This window comes from Sorex araneus, chromosome 2 (genome assembly GCF_027595985.1).
Source record: "Sorex araneus isolate mSorAra2 chromosome 2, mSorAra2.pri, whole genome shotgun sequence".
In the NCBI taxonomy this organism is placed as follows: Eukaryota; Metazoa; Chordata; class Mammalia; order Eulipotyphla; family Soricidae; genus Sorex; species Sorex araneus.
Window position 1 is genome coordinate 284,639,965 of NC_073303.1, and position 22,260 is coordinate 284,662,224.

Below are 22,260 nucleotides of genomic sequence, written 5' to 3' on the forward strand. Positions count from 1 at the left end.
TTCTTAACTGTGCTGGTCTATCGGACACAGAATTCTCTTATCATTGGCTTAAACACTGCTCCCTGAATTATTGCTTAAACCTATTTAATTCAAATTGTGTCGCAGATGCTCTGATATTCATTACATTAGAAGAAAACACCCTCTTTCTAGTGACACCTCACTTTCCTTCCAAGTCTGTTACTGACGCACTGCTATGTGAAGATAGTTGAAATTAACTGTTACCTCCTGAAAAAAGTAGGAAGAAAACAAGAATTAGACACAGAAAAAAACTATTTTTGCTACACTATACAATTAAAAGATTCCCTTTTCTAATTTAGATATCATATCTTACTCTAATAACCAAGTATTTAGGTGGCTTTTCAGGCTTTGGGGAATAAGGAAGGGGAACAAATATGTGTGCCAATTGAGAAAAACATATTTTTTAAATGGGAAAAAAAAACCCCAAGTTTTTCTCCTAGGTTGTAATATCTTAATATCAGGAACTATTTCTCTGAATAGCAATAATTATTTAAAAATTATATATTATATAAAACATAACTGCTATAAACAATACATTTTTATGAACAAATATAGATAAAATATCTGGCCATTGTCAACTTGAGGTTTTCATATGTCATGAACAGTGTTCTGTTTTGTTTTGTTTTTGTCGGTTAGGAAAGAAAATTAGTGGTAATTCCAAAAACCCAAATTTTGTGATAACCTAATAATATCAGGTAAAAAGCATTTTAAATAATTATGGCAGTATGTTATCCTACGTGAGGACATTTGAAAATAGCTTTATCTTGGTTTGGGGGCCACACCCAGCAAAGTTCAGGGTCTACTTCTGAATGGGTGTATGAGATTCCTAAAAGTTGCCCTGGATCAAATCCAGAACTCCTGCAGAGAAATAAATCTTCTGATCTAGCCTACTCTGCTATTTCTCCAGCCCTCAGACACCATCTTTTCAATAGCATCTTAAGCACAGAAGAAAAGATTCATATACTGTGCTTAGTATATAATCTACTTGTTTGATAACCCGTAACTCAAGCATGGGCTGGCACATAAGATATGTGACAGACAGCACCCACAGCAGGGCCGATGGCAGGTTTGGGTCTTAAATAAATCTAATTACAACCTACTTTCACCCAATAATGTACACTTATGGTTTCTAGCACAAAATCCAAGTTGGATTTCCTAAAAAATGCCTTTTCTATTGAAGGAGCTACACTCAAACCTTCCAATCCATTTCCACATTTTTCATAATTCCCAAACAAACTGCACAGAAAGAAATTAAGTAATGTTGATATGCTGTTAACTCAAACAACAATTCAAAGTGTATGGCAATAATTATCATCTTTATCATCCTAAATAATTTAGTTTTATGTGCGAGGTTTGTGCTACAGGACAGACGGACAGTATATAACCTTCACAGCTGGATTACATTCCTTTACAGAAGAGGAAACAGACAATCCCGAGTCAGTCAACATCAAGTCCAAGGCCACCCGTTCAGAAAGCAGGAAGTATGGGGCCTGAGTGCAGACAATGGCACTCCAAAGTCCCAACCACCTGTCTCATCCAATTAGAATTCAGCTCCCACCAACTTCAAAGTATCTGTGACCCATCGGATTCAACCTGTACTTCAAGAAGGAAACTGGCTATACTACAATACATTGGAAGGCATAATAAAATTACCCTTTAGAGAGGGAGCTGGTTGGCTGCCTCCAGCCTACAAACCGACATGGCCCTAAGAGAAAAGAAGTTCACTGACTCCTGCATAAAGGTAAAGTTTAAAAGTAACTTGGGTTCAGAAAAGAACTCTATTCAGGTCAAGAGGTCTCCATTTAAAATTATTCTGAGGTACTACAAACCTTTTAAAATTCTGCTATCTGATTAGCTAGAAAGAAGCTTTATCCTATTTTCCCCTCCCACTCACACATTACTCTGCTCAAAGTATTCACAGTTAACCTAAGAACATTTATTATTGGTTATTAGAAGAAAATGTCCTGCAACTTGGATGTATTTAACTTATATTACTTCAGACATACCGTATCCCATCTTTTTATTTGAACAATTTATACAAAAAATGGGGGGGGGGGAGGAAGGGGCTCTTACACTGTGACTGTCTGTTCTGTCGGGGCCGGGGCGGGGGGGGCATAGGCTTCCTCCTGGCTTTATGCTACTGGTGGTGCTCAGAGAGGCACGCGCAATGCCAAGGATGGAACCTAGTCAGCTGCATGCAAGGCAAGTGCCCTACCAACCATGCTCTCTCTCCGGCCCAACAGATAATTTCAAAGAGATGAACAAATAAGTCTTTTATGAAGTTAGGAGTATTATAATTTCTACTAAAACCTTTCATTTCATTACCTAAAACTGACACACAAGAAGTAGAGTGTTTTTACTAATGACTTACTAGTGGGATGCTTATGATTTGGGAACAAGAGTCAAATGCCCCACTGCTTTCTGTCCCCCACCCATTACTCTACTGCTACCCCACGCCTCCCTTCTGACTTCACTCCACCACAAAAATAGCACAGCTTCCTGGCTTACAACGACCCAGCACTGTTCCAGGGAACTCAAATGTTCTCAACTTATGACTACTGACAGTGCTGGTTGTGTGCCACACTTCCTACAAAGTGGGCACTCTGATGGTTGGTGTGGTGTTGGAACACTGAATCATTAACGGAACTGTAAATCAGGGTGTCGCAACAAAAATTGGGAAAAAACAAGCAGTATTTCTAGAGGCTAGGGATCTCATCAATAGAGCAAATGCCTTACCTATACGATATAAGAAGCCTTAGGTTTAATCCCTGGCACCCAGAAATGAAAATTTAAAATAAATGAAACAAAAAACCCCACTGCTTTATAATAATTCACATTATCTTGAAAGGTGTAACCTTTTCATTCCTGTTTTCCATTAACAGTTGTCAAATATTGAAGGCCAAGAGATATGTATAAGTAAATGAGAGCAAAAAGATCTATTACATGAAGTTTTTGGGCCACTCTTGTTGGTATCAATCAAAATTATTTATTTTAAATTAGCCTTTTTCACTGAGTTAAACCAATCAACTAATCCAGCTTAGAAGCTTAGCACTGACCTAAGATTCTGTCACAAAGCAAGCAACCCATTAATAAGAAAGAAAGCAAGCCAAAGTAAATGGTGTTTCAAATACAAGTATTTTAAACGTTAACAGCTTAATTAAAGAAGTAAAATAGCAGTTGAAGGCTTTATGAAAGTGACAACTGAGCTTTAAGGATGAGCAGAAATTAGGCAGAGGAAACGAAAGAGGGATTTCAGCTTTGAGATATATATATATATATATAATATAAGTACAGCCTTACAAATATGAATTACAAGATCAAGTGGAAAGGAAGAACATCTGTGTACTTTCAAGAATCATACTTAAAATACTAATGCCAGTTTAAATGATTTGGATTTTCAAAAGGTCCTTCAACACTTACTGTAAATTATAAACATGATTGTAACCTTCAGAATGAACACATTCCTTACTCTGTGAGAAGTTCATGACCAACCACAAAGATGACAGGATAAAGGCAGAAATCATTAACTAGCCCATTTAGCAAATTAAAATGAACACAATTAGAATGCTACATTATTCCTAACATACCCCCCAAGAGATGTAAGTAAAAAGTCTTGTCATCTCTTTATAATATAATCTATCTTCAGAAGTCTGATGATTTACAAATCAGATGAATAAATTAGTTCACTGAATCAGGCTCATCACTCTAGTTCCCAGCATGTCTTAAAGGAATTTTGAAGATCTCCAAATAACAGAATATTATTTAGTTCACATAAAGGGCTCTTTCTAGTATTTTTCCTTTAGTGACTACAAGATTTAAAACTTTTTCTTAATGAAAGAATTTATTAAAAGTGTCTTTTCTGCTTTTCTTAAATTTATCAAAGATATATAAAAATATAACATAAGAACAATAACCAATGTGCACACACTGTGCTGCTATATAAGTGCACGAAAAAAAACCCAGAGAAACTTGATTAGTCCCTTTTGGCACGAGCATACCATGTGGAAATATCTGTTGTATGTAGACTTACTGAGGATGTCCCAAGTTTCTATTGGTGCCAGACAGAACCACAGGCAATCGATTCATCTGTTTACTGTTCATTTGTCTGACTTCATCAAACAGGAGCGAGCCCTGTGCTCCCTCTAGTCTCTCGCTCCAGTGACTTTAAAGGCCAGAACTGTTCCTTTACACCCCGCACTTCTCCACATATGCACTCTTAGTCAAAGGAGAAATCTAATTTTAGTTCTAGTTTTAGACTACTTTAAAAAATATGATTCACATCGAGCTTAATATTTCTAGAGTCTAGCCAAAATCTAGTACAACCCAGATAATCGGTAGGGTGGGGAATGATTGCTTCCAACCCAAATACCAGTTGAAAGCTTGGGCTTTCAAACAGCTGCCTGAATGAATCAAAAGGATCTGTTAAACTCTGGATGTCACACCTACCACCTCTGATTATTCACCCAATGCTCTCGAGTAGTTTAATAAAGAAAGACCTTTCTGCTAAGATCACTCTCCTTCCTTCCAATCAATAATCGATTTGTAGAAATGTCTCTTTAAATCAGTTTATCACTATTTTGTCTGAGAGGTTCATTAATCTCAAATATAAAAGATAATAGTCAAGCCTTAACAAAATACTAATAGAATTTCAAAGCACTAGTCAAGGCTGAAAATACGGTGTCTTTGTAGTAAATGTTCCTTCATTCCCCCCAAAGGAGGCCATACCTGGCAATGCTTAAGGATCGATTACTCCTGGCAAGGCTCAGGAACCATATATGGTATCAAGGAACAAATCCGGTATGCTGTGTGCAAGGCAAGCACGCTGCCCACTATACTATCACTCTGGTCCCTATATAGTAAATTTTATGCCAGGGAATAAACCAGGGTCAGTCATGTGAGAAGTGCGCACCTTAACCCCGGTCTGTCTCTCCAACCCAATTGGTGCATTTTAAATGGGTTAATAATCGCATTTAGAAAAAATTAAAAGAGGGGCTGGAGAGATAGCACAGCGGGTAGGGCGTTTGCCTTGCACGCGGCCGCCCCGGGTTCGATTCCCAGCATCCCATATGGTCCCCTGAGCACCGTCAGGGGTAGTTCCTGAGTGCAGAGCCAGGAGTGGTCCCTGTGCATTGCCAGGTGTGACCCAAAAAAGCCAAAAAAAAAAAAAAATTAAAAGAGAACAGTTTATTAGCACATGTATCCTAAGCAAAGATGTAAGTTTGGAAAATAAAGCAAGGAATTTTCTTGTCTAGTGTCTAAAGTGAAATCTGTAAATATAATGAAATTCTCAGAGATTCATTCTTTTGCTGCTTCTGTACTGCAGAGTTCCCGAGTGTCATTATCTTAGCAGAGCCTTGAGGGGAACCCATCTGACTCAGTCTCTGAAACAGGCTTGTCCTCCACCAGTGTAGTCTTGGCCATGTCAGGGAAGAGTAGAGATCAGAGCTCCCCTAACATATGGGGTCCTAGCTTCCTAAACTGCAGGTCATGGCCCCATAGGTGGGTTGTGTGTATGTGTGTGTGTGTGTGTGTGAGTGTGTTTGCGCGCGCGCGGGGGGAGGGTGCTTTGGGGACTAGTTACAAAAAAATCTGTAAACAGTGAAAGTTTTCTAAATATGCAACGATAAAAATTAATTCAAAATCAAACATGTGATGAATACAAGGTCTTCTTGCAAGGCTCAGAAACTTGTATTTCTCAGGTGAAAAGGGGTCTTAAGCGGAAAATGCTTAAGAAACCCCCATCCAGTTTAGACACCAAGAAGTCCTGCCACTCACATCATACTAACATACCTGTAATGGAAGTTCCACCTCCCCAATAATAATCATTTTTTCCCTTCTTCTCATAAAGTCTACTTGCATTAAGATCAATACCTTGGTTCAAAATAAGCTGTGCATAACAGGCTAACTTCTCAAATTATGCTCTCTAGAACACAAATAGCTAAGACTGTTTCTTGGTTAAAATAATGCTAATGGAATAGGTATCAAAAAATGACCAAGTTAAAGGAAAACTGACATGTACACATGTGTATAAAGATACATTAAAAAATATCTTTTCTCTAAAAACCAAGTTAAAGGGCAAAAGAAAAAAAATACATTGGAATATAATTGAAACATTAACTACCAAGTAAAAATGCCGAAGATGAAGGATAGGAAGAAGATACATCTTCATGTTAGTTAATATTTTCTTCCTAATCCCCTCCTCAAATAGCCATGAATTATTCCCTTCAATATATGAAACCTTCAGTATTAAAGCTAAATAATCTGCATTTAATCTTAAATTGTTTATAAAATATTTTCCTGAAATCTACCCAGACTTTTGGGAGGAAGAGGAGAATTGGGGCATATAGGATAGAGATCCAGGGATCAGTGCTCCAATGCTACTCCTGGCTTAGTGCTCAGGAGAACACCCAGTACCAAGGATCCAAATGAACCCAGGCAAAGCTCAGGCCTTTAGAGTTATCTCTTCAAGCCATTAAATATATTTTACAGATATATTTTTTTCATTTTCAAGGAATCAGTTTTCTTATCAACTCCAAAAAAGGGAAAAAAATGGAGACTAAGAAAATGCTTGGTAAACATATGAATATGAAGAGTAATGTATAGATTATTCTATCAAGGCAACTCTTCTAAATCTTTCATAGGAATTTTGTCAACACACGTAAAGAACAAATATATCCTAACTAACATAATATAATTTTGTTGACTACTGATGATGGAACCAAATCAATTTGTCTGTCTGACCCACTACCTAAGCACATGCCTAAACATATTTAAACATATTTATCCCAGGTATATGGCATGAAATAGCCACTAGACTACATTTCACAGAAAAGGGATTCTATTGCGAAGTAAATCTGTACAACCCTATGTACAATGACATCTCTTGGAGATTCACAACACACATGAGTATGTTCAGGTCTTAGAAATTATGGGGAAAGAAAAAAAACACTGCTTATTTATTTACCCTAGCCTTCCCCACACGTATTAAACAAAACCCTCTGCTGAAAACAACCTCTAAAAAGTACTTCACAAAAACGAATTTTAAGAAATGACATTTCGCATTTCTTGAGCTATCACCAAGTACCTTGTTTTTTTGTACCAAGATTAGAAACAATACCTGTCTTAACTACTTTCACATTTGCTCCTCACATAGAACCATTTTCAAATCTCCCAGGTAGGTAAAAACTACTTAAAATCTTTCAAGATTAGCTATGAGAAAAATTCTCCCCTATACTTACCTTTCTATATAGCTTGTCACTTTCAGATCCATGATCTGTTGCTCTAAATGCTGTTTCTCCGGGTGAACCTTAAAGACAAAATACACAGTCCTGTAAATATTCCAATGATGTCAACTAAATTTTAAATTACATGTAATTAAATTATAAATTATGTCAATTCAATTAAAACGTAAAAGAGGAAAATTACTTTCCAGAAAAACATTGTTTTTAAAGATCTTACTGTTAAATTACACAGAAAAAAGGAAAAAACTATAAGAGGAAGTGTAATCCATTTTTTAAAATACCACTAAAAATTACAGGGAGGGAAGCCCCCGGCAGCTGTACCCAAGAACCACCTCCGCCACCATGTTAGCTCAACTTTCCTGCCGCCACGTGTCCAGCCAGACCCCACCACCTCAGGACCACTGAGCTTCACAGTGAACTCAACCCTGCAGAAACTTCCAGTGCAGGGGCCCAGTGGCTGACAGCTGTGGGCCTTCTCGGAATCCGGGAGTTAGGACAGGCTACGTTTCCTACTTCCCTGTACTTCCAGAAGCCCTGGCAGTCACGCCCACAAACCATGTAAGCTCATCTTTACTTGCCTTGTCCCAAGGACTCATAAATAAATCTTGAAAGAGATCAACTAGCCACAAAAACTTCCCGGACACCCATAACTGGCCGAGACACCAGGGAAGGCCAGCGTCCACCCACACGGAGCCCCAGCCCACAGTTGCCTGTGCCTCCAGCAGGACGCCACAGCCTCAGGAACTGAACCTCAGTCAGCCTAACCCAGCTGAAACCTCAGGCTGAATGCTCTGGGCCTGCTCAGAACTGGGATGGGCTACTGCCCCCACTTCCCTGTACTTCTGGAAGCCCTGGCAATCATACCCACAAGCCACCTCTGCCACCATGTTAGCTCAGCAATAAAAAATTCAACTCCAGCTAGGCTGACCAGTTAAAAACTCTGGATTTTCTGGAGCATTCGTAGTCGCCGAGCCAGTGGAGGCACATCAGACTGGACGAGATGTAGAGTGGAAGCCAACAAATCTCAGGTAACAAAAACATGAATACAGAAGCTTAACTTGTAACAGTTTAGTAATCTCTCAGACAGGACTTAATATCTGCATGGCGAGATACAATAATTTTCACTAAATTTCTTCTAAGAAAATATTTTTTGATCATTCTGTTAGCCATTTATGGGTAACAAGCAATATGAAGTAAATTACTGTGGGCCTGACACAGGGGGCAGGCTTGAGGGGTGGTTGGGAAAACGGAGCCATGGTGGAGGGACGGTGCAGTGGTGGTGGGAATGGTGCTGGAATACTGAGTGCTGTAACAAACCATCAGGAACAACCCTGTAAACCACAGTGTTTAAATAAAGTGTGGGGGGAATTTTTTTTAAAGAAAATCTTAAAATATAAAAAAAAAATTACAGTGAAAACTAAAAATATATTACAGCAAATTTAATCTATTTTAAAATACCACTGAAAATTACAATAAAAATAATATTTGATAAAGATTCTTTAAGAATACTTACAGTTCAACTAACTACCTCAGTCATGAAAGGCCATATACAGTAGAATAAAGAATTTAATGTGTCACCATGACAGGACAGATGAGACAAACTACAATTACTTTTCATTTGAGTTACCAAACACGGTCAGGTCAACTTCAAGAAAATATTTGCGTCAAGCAGACTTCCTTTTTAACAATTTTAATCTTTTCATACTGACAGATACTTTAAAACTCCAGTCTTACCACAAAGTAATTATTTCATCATTTCTATCTGGAGGATAATGAATCTGCCCAATATAGTTTGGGGATTTTAAGACTCAGCAAAAGCAGCATTATAAATTTGGTTCACAATTTTATTTGCAGCTAGTTTATTAGAAGCATTTAAGAGGCATGTTAAGGTCAGCAAAAATGTCTGTTTACACACCTAATAAGAGAAGTAGGTCAGAAGCTCCTATGACTTCACTAACCAATTTGTGACCTGTGAAAAACCAGCAAAAAGGGAAATAGAAATGTAAAATTTAACAGGAATGTGCAAACAAAGATGTCTGAGATCTCTGGTTTCTATCACGTTAGGTTAGGGCAGTAACTGGGCAGATATGGCAGGATTAACTTTTGTAAATTGTACTTTCACGATGGTCTACCAGGTTTAAACTTGTTTTACAATCAACAGATCAGCTCTCTCCAAATCATGAAAAGCAAATGCATAGGAAGTCTCATCTATTTGTCGAGAATAATTTATTGTTCTTCCCAACTACAGCCAAGTCTGTTGAATTTCTCACAAATTTTTATTTTGGTGAGCTAAACAAAAATTTGAAATGCTGTGTATAGCTTTACATTTCTCTCTTTTCAAAAACCTGCTTTCATTTGTACTAAATATTTCCATTGAGAAGATGGGAATATATAATTGACTCTGGCTAAGTACAATCCTCCTTGTCTTAAAATGGGGTTATAAATGGGCGACCCATCACAAGCTGAAAGATCTTAAGTCAAAAACAGCGGCAACGCAGTATACTGCAGAGTACTATTTGGTTACCCTCACGAGGGAGTGGCTCACACCATCGTCCAGCATTACTATTTTTTTTTTTTTTTTGCTTTTTGGGTCACACCCAGCGATGCTCAGGGGTTACTCCTGGCTTTGCACTTAGGAATTACTCCTGGCAGTGCTTGGGGGACCATATGGGATGCCGGGGATCGAACCCAGGTCGGCCGCGTGCAAGGCAAACGCCCTACCCGCTGTGCTATCGCTCCGGCCCCCAGCATTCCTATTTGGTTACCCTCATGATGGGGTGGCTCACACCACTGTCCAGCATGACGAGAGAAGTGTCATACCACATGCTGCCGGCCTAGAAAAGATCAAACTTAGAAGTTCTGTTTCTCCTGAAAGCGTTTCACTCACTTTTATACCAGATTACTTCAATACATCTTAAGTCAAGAATCTGTAGTTTTCTTTAGTTTCAGCTGTTCTAATTACTTATTTACTGCTGATAATAAATATAAAGCATTCATTGGTAGGTTGAGCCACACCGAGTGGTGCTCGGGGCTGACTCCTGGTGGTGCTCAGGAGACCATATGTGGTGCTGGGGATCGAAGCAGGGCTAGTTGTGTGCAAGTGCCTCAACCGCTGTACCCTCTCTCACCCCCCCAAAGCTTATTTTTAAACAAACTTCTAAAAATTGAGTGACATTAGTTTAGGATATGTTTGCATCAGAACTGACATCTTTGGTTTTGGTGCAGAGCGTTACCTAGCCTTTCCACCACCACAATGCCTAGGACCCTCCACCAAGGCCCCTGCATTATTCCCAGGAGCTGCCAATGTTTAAACTGAGGTCAAAGGTCTTTCCTGACCTGTGGTGAAAAAGCTCTTCAGTAAGCTGAGACTTTCCGCGATCTTGTCAAGGTCAGGGGCCAGCTTTGCAAGGTCTTCTGAGTCAGGAAGAGCTTTTCTAATTTTCTCTGAAGAAAAAGACATATTTGTATTATTAAATTTGACAGCGCACGCATTCATTAAATTTAAGTCATTAATATCACCTGACTCTGTGCTCAAGCCTCACTCCTTGGGGGACCAATGTAGGATCCTGGAAACTGCACCCAGGTTGGCAGCATGCCAGGCAAGCACTCTACCTGATTGTACTATCTCTCCAGCCCCCATAAATATTTTTTTTTAAAAGAACAAATGCAAAGCTTAGTCATGTTTAATTTATAAACAAAATGCTTTAAGACAGAAGCACTGTATTAACAATGTTCACAATGGACTGGAATTAAATTACTTTTTGTGAGGAAGTCTCAGCAAAGAGTCAAAGAGAAAAGCATCTCTTTCAGCAGAAATAAAGAAAAAGGGACCAAATCCCAGTATCAGTTCAAAAACACAATTTATAACATTTCTCTCTCTTTTCATAGTCACTATGATTTATACCAATTGAAAATAATTGATATCACAAGGTAATTTCTTATTTTATTTTTGCTAGCTTCATAGAAGGGTCAAAGTGCTTGTTTAACAAAATGATTTTTGTCTAAGTCTGGTACAACTTTCACAGGTTGTTTCAGTTATAAAGGATTTCCCATTTTTCTCCCATGAAGACCCTATGACATGAAAATTTCAGTGTCAGATGTTACTCTAAACACTACCATAGTAGCTGCATCGGACTGCTATTATGAACCCCCTTTTTCTAAGAGAAACTGGAGCCCAGAGGTGGCAAGGCCTGAGGCCACAGCAAACAAGCAGAGAGGCAGATGCAAGCCCAGGTGCCTCTCTGCGAACTAAGCTCTCAGCCACTTAGAGCAAATGCTGGCAAATGCATCAAGGCTTAAGGCTCTCCTCCGCACCAGAGCAATAACAGCAAGTAAGGTGCTTGCCTTGCACACAGCCAACCTGGGTCTGGTCCCAGGCACCCTGAGCCCATCAAGACTGACACCTGAGCACAGAGCCAGGAGTAAGTCCCAAGCACTGCTGGGTGCGGCCCCTATATGAATAAATAAACAAAAGCTTTCCTCATATTAGAAAAGCACTCTAAATAGAGCTTGCCTTGCAAATATTTTTGTTAATGCAGCACAGCTTTATCTTTAAGAAAGTGATGTGAGGGCACAGAGAAATAGTACAATGGGGAGGGGCTTGCTTTGCACAGCTTGACCCTGGCTCGATGCTCAGCACCCTGAACACCACCAGAAGGGATTTCCGAGCACAGAGCCTTGAGCACTGCTGGCTGTGGTCCTTTTTCTTTTTAAAGTGCTGTGAACATAAGCATTTAGAGAGTAATTCTATCCCCATATACCTAAGCAAAAAGGACGAGACAAAGCCTAGAGAGAATAATTGTTTTTCCTTGTTTTGGGTCATACCTGGGAATACTCAGGGGTTACTCCTGGCTCTGCACTCGGGAACTACCCCTGGCACTGCTTGGGGGACCACATGGGATGCCAGGGATCGAACCTGGGTTGGTCGCGCACAAGGCAAATTGGCAATCATAGCTATCAAATATACCTCCCCCCTCCCCACAACACACCTAATTATTACTAGAAAGAAGAACAACAGCTGACCATGAAAAGAAATTACTCCAGACTGTAGTAGACATTTAACAAAATCTGTTACATAAAATAGAGGGAATTAAAGTATTCCATCACAAAGAGCTAACTAGGTGGGTCATGGTGCCTCTGTCCTGGGTAATAATGAACAACGCTGGAAATTATTTTGGGAAGACTGTGGGCTCTATGGAAAATGTTAACAAAGTGAGTCTGCCAAAGATAAGATACCAAAGTGTAAGTTCATTAGGACTCCATAATTTCATTAGTTCATTCGATTTTTTCTTTAGTTATTCAGCGGTTGGGCTTTCGCCTTTCACCCGGCCAACCCGAGTTCGATTCCTCCGCCCCTCTCGGAGAGCCCGGCAAGCTACTGAGAGTATTGAGCCCGCACGGCAGAGCCTGGCAAGCTACCCGTGCGTATTGGATATGCCAAAAACAGTAACAATAAGTCTCTCAATGAGAGACGTTACTGGTGCTCGCTCGAACAAATCGATGAGCAACGGGATGACAGTGACAGTGACAGTTATTCCGACTTTATTCCACAGTGCCGAGTGGGGGCAGGGCCACGACTCAGGGGCCCAAGTCCACCAGGCAACACTCAGTCACGCTGAGGTGAGGAGGGTGGGAGGCGTCAGGGATCAAACCCACGGCCACGTGTGCTTCCCACTGGAACCACATCCCTGGTTCTTACGCCATTTTTTAAAGAAATTAAAACACTAACCCCACCTACAGAACAGGTGCGGTGAAGAGAAGATGAAGCACCCGGGCTGGAGAGGCAGCTCGGCATGTGTGGGCCACTCCTCCGCCCCCGGGAGCAAGGAAAGGACAATGTCCCACGTGGAACAATGGATCTTCCTCCTCTCACCACAGTCTGGCTTAATATTCCATTACTTTGGTCATTCAAATCAAACTCCCCACATTAGAATGTCAATACTATCATTTCTCTTTTCTAGAGATATAACCGTGAAAAGCATACAAAGAGATACCAACCTAAATCGATATATTCATCAATCTCCCACACAATGTCGGGCACAATCCATTTATAGTCACTAAGGTCAGGTACCATATCTTTCCACTGGTCAAAAGTCTAAAAGATAAAAAGTATGCCAGTCAAATGCTCTGGATATCATAAGAAAATATAAAGAAAAACCACCTTAACGAAAGCTCTTAGGCTACTAAGGGCAATATGCTATGTTCAAGATGTTCAGAAACAAAAGTGGACTCAACTCTTCTAAAAACAAATGGGCAAGCACATAAAATACATAAATATTCCTTTACTAAATGTGAAAAACACAAAAATTCAGAATTCTAGCCTAATTTGGTTCTAACTGGCACTGGGAGAGAAGGAAGAAAAATCCAGTTAGGGTACACTGCACTGCCCGGAAGTGGTCACGTGCACATACCACGGAACTTTCCCGTCTAGTCTATAAGTGGCAAAGCTGAGAATCAAACCTCGGTTTTCTCAAGGCCCTTGTTCTCTCCACTTGGCCCTTTACATCTTTCACTATAACCAAGGTTCAAGGGCAGCTTACTACTAGAACCATTAAAACAATTGAGCACACCGTAGCGATCCATATTAAACGTCTAAACACCCAGTTACAGTTACCACACTAAAGAAAAAAACGTTTCTACTATCAAATCTTAAAGTTACTATGCTGGAATAATCGGAAAAGCAGTGGGAATAATGAACGCACCTTTTTGGCTGTATAGCCGCCCCCGACAGCAGATCCCAGGATGAGATAGCGAAGTCTTAAGAGTCTTGCTGCTAATCTTGCAGGCCAAAAATTTCGGCGGGGCTGGTAGCCATATTTCTTTGGAGAAAGTTTCAATTTACGTAAAGGAGGGTTAGTCAGAGAGGAGAACTGCTGAAACGATGTCCTTAATTGGGGCCTTTGCAGCTTTAAGGTAGGATGACAAGAATGGTAATTACTCCGGGAACCCAGGTGCAGTTTTTGTAGTGGCAAGCTTCCTTTCACTTCGGAGCTGAGTTTCACTAGGGACTGGCAGACCTCACTGAAAGAAAATCAGGTATGGGAGAAAGGTCAGAGAGGTCATCAATGCAAAGGAACTGGTATTAAATTTCCCGAAATGAAACTCTGAAGACAATCCTCAGTTGACAGAATAGGAACAGGAGGCTGGAGACAGTATGCAGGGAAGACGTCTGCCTTGCATGCGGCTGACCCAGGTTCAATCCCTGGCACCCTGTATGTTCCCAAAGCCCACCAGGAGTGAGTCCTGAGTGCAGAACCAAGAGCAAGCCCTGAGCACCATGAGCTGAGACCCCAAAATAAATAAGTGAATAGACAGCCGGCCTAAGGTCTTATCAGTAAAAGGAGCAAAGGTGGGGTCCAAAGCCAGCAGCGAGGGGCAGACCCTATCCTCTTATTTACCACACGTGGGTAACAATCCTCACTCAAGGAACTGAAACCACAAAGAAAACCACAGGAATGGCTCCTATTTTCTGCTCTTCACTGACAGTTAAAGATAGAAACAAAACATAAGCAAACTTGTGATTCCAAGCACACGGATTTCAGCAGCTCATAAGAGTGCTTCTTTACTCTCTCATGACCCTGCGCTAGCCCAAGGGCGGAAATTAAGGAAAAATTATTAATACTTGAAGCATCAAGCTCCCAGTAAAATGAAAAACAGCAATGAGGGCAGTATCCAAAAGGGAAAAAAAGGAGTAAATAAACAAACATGAAAAGGAAGAGAACCCACATGTACACACCACTCTTTGGCCTTTTCCTTTTTGTCCTTCCTGACAGAGATCATCCAACACCAAAACGGATGAAGTATCTCCTATAAGACACTCTCACAGGGCTTACCAAGGACCACGCGTGGTTCAGTTTGAAAACATTAACTCATTTAGTAACACAGTATGGATTCAAGGAGCACAGAAATGGTGGTGCAAGAAAAAGCGGAGAAGGGGTGCTTACGTGGCTATCACTAACCTGGGTGCTTTCACAAATGCTATTAATAGCACTGTTTATCGATTTGCTCAAGTGGACACCAGTAATGTCGCCATTGTGAGACTTGTTACTGTTTTTGGCATATTGAATATGCCACGGGGAGCTTGCCAGGCTCTGCCATGTGGGCGGGATACTCTCGGTAGTTTGACGGGCTCTCCGAGAGGGAAGAAGGAATTGAACCCAGGTCGACTGCATACAAGGTAAACACCCTACCCGCTGTGCTATGGATCCAGCCCAAATGCTATTAATAGCAACAATAATAATGTTAAAGGGTGGAAGAGGAGTTGAAACATGTTAATCTGAGTTTGACTTTTCAAAAAGTTCAAATTTTTTTTCTACAAGAGATACTAGTATGTAAGAGGATGGGAAGCAATGGATGCATAGACCAGGGTGGTCTTAGACATTTTATAGCACCTGCCACCTGTCAGGGAACCCCTGGAATGAAAAGGGATCTTGGTGAATCAACATTATGTGTGGGAACCTCCCGGACTTAGGAAACCTGAGGGAACAGGGATTTGCATGTTGAAGAAAACATACATCTCAAGTGTAGACACTGATCATTTGAGACCCTACATGTAAAGGTTACTTCTAGTCACAAAATCATTTATTTTTCCTTTTAGAAGGTGGCAAATGTTCTACTCATTCTTTTTACAGTTCTGCCTCTGAGATCTACCATAACTTGCCTAATCATGTAAAAAAGTAAGTTTTTCCCTTCATTAACCAATAACTAATTTCTCTCATCTCCAACAGGTTAAATAAAGCCAAGTCTTTGTCTTTAGAAGCTTTAGAAGAGATGTAATCCCCGTAATCATATACCCAAGAACACTAATAATAGCCGTGTTAAAAAAGTGATAGAGATAGTAGTTGATAAGAGCTGGTCAGTGAAAACGTCCCAGAAAAAGTAAACCTTAAGTAGAAATAGAACAAGATAAAAACTGAGGAGAGGGGCTGGAGTGACAGTGCAGAGGGCAGGGTGCTTGCCTTGATGCGCCAACCCAGACTTAAACCCTGGCACCTCATCTGGTCCTCTGGGCCTGCCAGGAGTGATCGATCCCTGAATGCAGAGCCAGGAGTAAGCCTGAGCAGTGCCAGGTGTGGGCTAAAAATAAATAAATAAATAAATAAATAGGGGCGGGGGGCAGGGAAGTGTGTGTGTATGTGTGTGTGTGTGTATAAATTCCACCTAGAGAGAATGGTAGAACAGGGGGACAGCGGAAGGGCAAGATACTCGGTGGGCCTGCAAAGGTTTACTGCAGGAGGTGGAACTGAAGAGATGGCCAATTTCCCACAACAAACTCCAGCGCCACTAACTAAATGTCACACTGGGACTCTTATTTTGATGACAACAGAAAGCCACCGAGAGCTCCTGAGCAGAACATGGCAGTTAAAGAAAACATAAACGGGAACTGCATAGACGACAAGCTTATGAACGTCTCTCCCCTCAGGTTGCTCCGTCGCAGCCCAGTCTCCACTGTACTAGTCTGGGGGTGCGGCTCTCGGGAGTCACGAGGCCTGTACAGTCATGAGCCCCTACATAGCACCAAAGCAGAGAAAATCCCGTCTGCCACGTGAGGACGGCGAGAAGGCCCCCAGGGAAAAGTCACAAGTAGGCCCTTGCGGGCGCCAGCTCCCCTAGCGCCTTCAGCTGGGGCCCCTCAGGCTCCAGACACAAAGGTCTGCTGGGCTCTGATCTGCTGAAGACGCCGTGCTAGGTACAAGGAGATCAGAGGGGCCCAAAGGTGACATTATTTGAGTAGGCAAGTTAAGAGAGAAGACCCTTGAGATGGCAGCCGTGAGCATGCAAAGGGACACACCATCTGGAGAGAAGCTGTGTGGGTGCCCCTCTGCCCTGCTCCGATGTAGCTGAGCACTCACAGGGACCCAGGGCCAGGGCTGAGCAATCAGGCAGGGGAGAGAGAAGGGTCCTGTGTGTGTTCAAGTTTGTGTGCACAAGTGCATGGAGGAATACAGGCAGTTCCCCGGAGACCAGTTAGACTGGCAGTGTCTAAAAGTCCCAAGATGCAAATCGTCAGATCAGTGTTTCCCAAAACAGGCTAGCTGGTTGTCACGAGACTGAGCCCAAAATTTTCTGTGGGGTCACGGGAATGTTCCAAGGGGGGACAGTTTGCTTGCTTAAAGAAACTAAATTTGCAGGGGGGGAAGCAAATAATATATTTTTCCCTAAAGAGGGGGTGGTAGGTCAAATAAGTTTGAAAACTTCTATGCATCCTATACCAAAACACCTAGACTAAACTTCTCTCACAGGTAGCCCACATGAGGCATCTATGTTACCAGGCTCTTAAGTCAATATGATTAGAGAGCCAGCTTCTTGCAGAACACCAGCAACTCTTAAGATGAGGGTCAAGGGGCTGGAGTAATAGCACAGCAGGTAGGACGTTTGCCTTGCAGGCGGCCAACCCGGGTTCGATTCCCAGCATCCCATATGGTCCTCTGAGCACCGCCAGGGGTGATTCCTGAGTGCAGAGCCAGGAGTAACCCCTGTGCATTGCCAGGTGTGACCCAAAAAGCAAAAAAAAAAAAAAAAGAGAGTCAAGATGAACATTATTAATACTGGAAAAAGCAGATAATAATAAATTCAAATTAGTATTCTCACGAGGATTCCTAAAGATACTGCAATTATAAATTAAAAACAGATTCTTCAAAGAGCAATTGAACTCTCATATGATCCAGTAATTCCCCAAGGCTACCCCCAAAGTACAAAAGCTGTAATGAGAAAAATACATATGCACAACTTTGTTTAATGTGCGCTGAGTACAATACTCAAGATATAAAAATATCCAAAGATAGACGGACAATGAAACTGTGGGAATTCTGTGCAGCTATAAGAAAAGATGAAATCTTGCAATTTGCTGCAACTTGGATGGAACTGAACAGAAGGTATCACGTTAAGTGAAATAAATCAGAGGGAGGACAAACGCGGAATGATCTCACTTGTGGTCTACTGTCAGACATCAAGGGGACAGACGTACCTACTGATGAGAAGCACTTGGCCTTGTATTACAAAGGATTAGCCAAAGTGACCATGAGAGGACAGGGTGAGGTGTGGAGCTTAAGGGGACTAGAAGCAACATAAAGACACTGGTAAAGACCGTGGGCACTTTGGTGATGGTGAAGGTGAACTTTATACAGCAAGACCATAAACGCTAACCATGAAGGCTAACTCTATTATAACCATGTTTCCTAAACTAAATTGGGAGTGGGGGGGGAGAGAAAGAGCAAAAGAGGGAATAGGAAAATAGCTATTAAAGAGCAATACAAAATTCATAGACTCTGGGGACCCGAGGGAGATAGCTCAATACACAGAGTGCAATCCCCAGCGCTGCATGGCCTGCTGATCACTGCCAGGAGTGACACCCAAACATGGTGCCAGGAGAAGCCCCCTGAGCACCAGAGTGTGACTTAAAAACAAAACAAGGGAGCTGGGGAGATAGCACCGCAGGTAGGGAGCTTGCCTCACACACAGCTGAACCAGGTTCCGTCTCCAGCATCCCATACGGTTCCCTGAGCCCTGCCAGGACTGATCTCTGAGTGCAGAGCCAGGAATAAACCCTGAGTACTGCTGGTGTCGCTCCAAAACAAAAAAAGAAAAGTAAAGAAAAGAAAAAAGTCTAGAATGTGAATGTGAGCCCCAGCTGGCTTTGAAGTCGTCACCCCACTGTCTGCCAGGGTTGTCGGTCTGTTCGCCTCCACGTGCATCCTTCCCAAAGCTGCACACCAAGTTGAAGAGGGTAGCCTTCCCCAACAATGACGGGCGTTTCGTCTGTGAGGGTATATGGGTAGCTGTGCTCCTTCCTGCTAGAACCTTCAACAATCTCTCAGAGTTTAGAGAAGTGAACGCCCTATGAGCCTTAACAAACATTAGGAAGTCGTTTATGGAAAGAAAGATGTAATGGCCAGTGAAACAAAAATAAACAGCAATAACAGAAAACTGAAGAAATTCTCCAGAACTTAGACCCCAAAAAAAGTACAAACCATGAGAGAAAACTAACTCACAGACGTGGTATCCAAAATGGGAGTATTTGTGAAATGCAGCCCCATGGGATGTACAAAAATGTTCCTCTGGGATTCAGGAAGAACTGATATTTCTAGATTTGCAATATAAATAATTCCATCTATTATAGAGATGGGCTGGTGCGATAGCACAGTGGTTGGGCTTTCGCCTTTTATGCGGCCAACCCGAGTTCGATTCCTCCACCCCTCTCGGAGAGCCTGGCAAGCTACCGAGAGTATTGAGCTTGCGCGGCAGCCTGGCAAGCTACCCGTGGCGTATTGGATATGCCAAAAACAGTAACAATAAGTCTCTCAATGAGAGACGTTATTGGTGCCCGCTCGAACAAATCAATGAGCAACGGGATGACAGTGACAGTGATTATAGATTTGTAAGATTTATAGATTTGTACGCATATATGTACATAATTTAAATTTATATACACAAGTATACAATATATATATTTTTTAAAAAGATGATACAGATATTTCTGAAATCATGAACATGATGAATCAATCTAGAATGATCAAAACTCAATTAACGGGCATGTAAAAGGACAAAAAGAGGAAAAGTGAAAGGAACGACACAAGAAATAGACAAAAGTTCCTCAGTGTTGAAGAATCATTTTTAGCAGAAAGGTTGACCCAGCGCCAAGCCATACCTGGACAAAATATAAAGTCAAACCTTGAAAAATATAACATCAGGCAAAGATCCTAAAACTTTCCGAGAATACAGGGGAGATTAGAAATTCTACGTAATTACGCAAAATCAGGATGTACTAAGAGTTTGTATTGTAAAAGATGCTGGAATAAAAATGTATCAATGTCCTTATATTCAGGAGAAAGAGGATCATTAGTATAGATTCTATATTCTTCTGAACTGAAAATCAAATGTTATGTTAAAAAAAGTTCTCCCACAAATCCGCTATTCTGTCACCTCACATCTTTTAGTGGCGTCCTATTACATAATTCGTTTCTTAACAATTTACACAAACATTTGCTGCACTCTAATGTTGGTCACTGTATGTGGTGGTCATTGTTTGTATGTTGGTCATTGTCTGTATGGACTTAAAATAGGCATGACCCAAATGTTTGCGTTTCTGTGCATTAGAGTTAAATGTATTCTTTCATAACACATGGAGGAATTACAGCAAAGGTTTAATTCTAGAGCCCGGAGCTTCTGCCATTTCCATATTTGCAATATTGCAGGTGGCCACCCTACGCTATCAAGCCACTATGAAGTCTCTACTCTCTCCACAGTAACTTAAAAAATAATTTAGTCCAATGGTATTTAACTGCCTAAACAAGCACCAGTTACTAGTGTTTACCTTTAAACATAATTTTAAAATTTTCCTTATATCATTCTAATAAAAATCTTGCTTTACAAAAAAATTAAGCCTCCTAGTAAAAGCTTCAGTGTATAAACTAAAAGGTCACAAATGACTTAACTTCCATCCCACGAACTGTGGATTTACCCAGAGAGCAAAATTTCACAAAGCCTGCTATAATTCAATTATTCTCATTGCAAAAAAGCGGTCACCATTGTATGTCATTCACTTCTGAGCTGAAGGATGGACCTTAATTAACCTTCATGCAACACATGAATTCCATTCTTTAGCGTGACCACAAATCACCCCCATCCTAGACCATATCTTTGGAGAAAAACTCAGACAGGTATTATTTAGTGCTTAAGTTAGCTATCCAGGAAAACCAGATTTGCCCAACTTTGCTGGAAATTCACTTTACTTTTTTACTTTTTTAATTTTTTTTTTAACCGAACGCCTGCAACCAACTCCTTAACGTGGGAAAGCACCTAAGGAAAGTGGCAGGTAACTGCCTGCAGGGGTTAGAGCGCTCCTTAAGCTCCCCCAAGTGCACACAGGAACTAGTGACAGGCTGAAGACGCAGGAGGAAGCCCAGGGCAACAGGAGAGGTGCAGCCCGCGCAGGTGGGGGGCCCCACTGACCACTTCTCACCCCCCACCCAAACCAGCAAGGCTTCTTCCCTCCGCCCTGGGTGGGGTGGGGGGGGGGGAAGGCTGGCAGCGGGCAGGCACCCCGAGTGACGTGCAGAATTCCGGCTGCCAATCACGTCCGCCCCGAGGACAGGCAGAAAGGGCCAAGCCCTCGGGCCCGGGAGCAGGAGCGCGCGCGACGGGCACAGGGCGGGGGCAATGCACACGGGGCCAGGCGGCGGCGGGGACAGGACCGCGGCCTGGGGGCGGGGGTCCGCGAGGCCCGTCTGGGGCGGGGGGGAAGGAGAAAGCAGGAACCCGGGGCAGCCCGGGAGGGGAAGCGGCGAGGGCAGAAGGGTGACAGGGGCAGGGACGAAAGGACAATAGGGGCAGGCCCAGCGACCGTCGAGTGACACAAGAACCGGGACCGGGGCCAGAACCGGGGCCGGCACGTGGGGTGAGCGCGCTCGGGGCGGGGGCGGGGGGTGTCCGGCAGCCCGGCACCTGGCCGAGAGCGGGACCTGCGCGCCCTGGGCGTCCCGGTGCCCACCAGCCCGTTTCTCCGCGGGCCCCCGGCTAACGGGGCCGGGTCACGGCGCGCACTTACCAGGCCACGGCGGCCCGGCGAAATCGCCACATCCCGCCGGCGAGGAGGCCACCCCGGCGCCCAGAGGCCCACGCCCGAGCCCCGAAGTCAGCCCCAGCCAGGCGCCAGAGCCGCGAATGACCTAGGAAGAGGCCCTCGGCAACAAGGGCACCGAGCAGCCGCCGCGGCCCTCCCAATGGCGCCGGGACTTCCGCGAGAGCCCGCCGGGCACCCGTAGATGGTCCGGCAGGCGCACGGCCGCCCCGCCCCTCCTAGGCGGGTGGCACAAAGGTTCCGGGCGGCGCCGGCGCATGCGCCGACGGGTGCTAGTGGGGCTATGGCATCTTCTCACGCCTGCCCGCTGGTGTCCGGATTCTTTGCTTCCGCAGCACCTTGGCGCTTTTCTTATTGGGGCTGCGCGCTTCTGGGAAGTGGTGGGGGAAGTTTCCTCACGCCCTGATTGATAAATCCAGATTG

At 42.7% G+C, this 22,260-nt stretch overlaps 1 protein-coding gene across 4 annotated transcripts in view; it reads right to left on the reverse strand.

The window, feature by feature from the left end:
* The window catches only part of OPA1 (OPA1 mitochondrial dynamin like GTPase), a 91,439-nt gene extending 69,434 nt beyond the window's left edge, over window positions 1-22,005 (reverse strand). For 2 of the 4 annotated variants that reach the window (XM_004602991.2, XM_004602988.2), the window contains exons 1-6: window positions 21,805-22,005; window positions 13,961-14,279; window positions 13,257-13,353; window positions 10,596-10,703; window positions 9,175-9,228; window positions 7,257-7,324 (exon numbers count right to left, since the gene is read on the reverse strand). In XM_004602991.2, the coding sequence (XP_004603048.2) occupies window positions 7,257-7,324; window positions 9,175-9,228; window positions 10,596-10,703; window positions 13,257-13,353; window positions 13,961-14,279; window positions 21,805-21,836 (678 nt within the window). In that variant the 5' untranslated portion in view covers window positions 21,837-22,005. The remainder of the gene's footprint in view (window positions 1-7,256; window positions 7,325-9,174; window positions 9,229-10,595; window positions 10,704-13,256; window positions 13,354-13,960; window positions 14,280-21,804) is intronic. The other 2 variants (XM_004602993.2, XM_004602989.2) reach the window with 1 other exon arrangement.
* Between the last annotated feature and the right edge of the window lie 255 nt (window positions 22,006-22,260).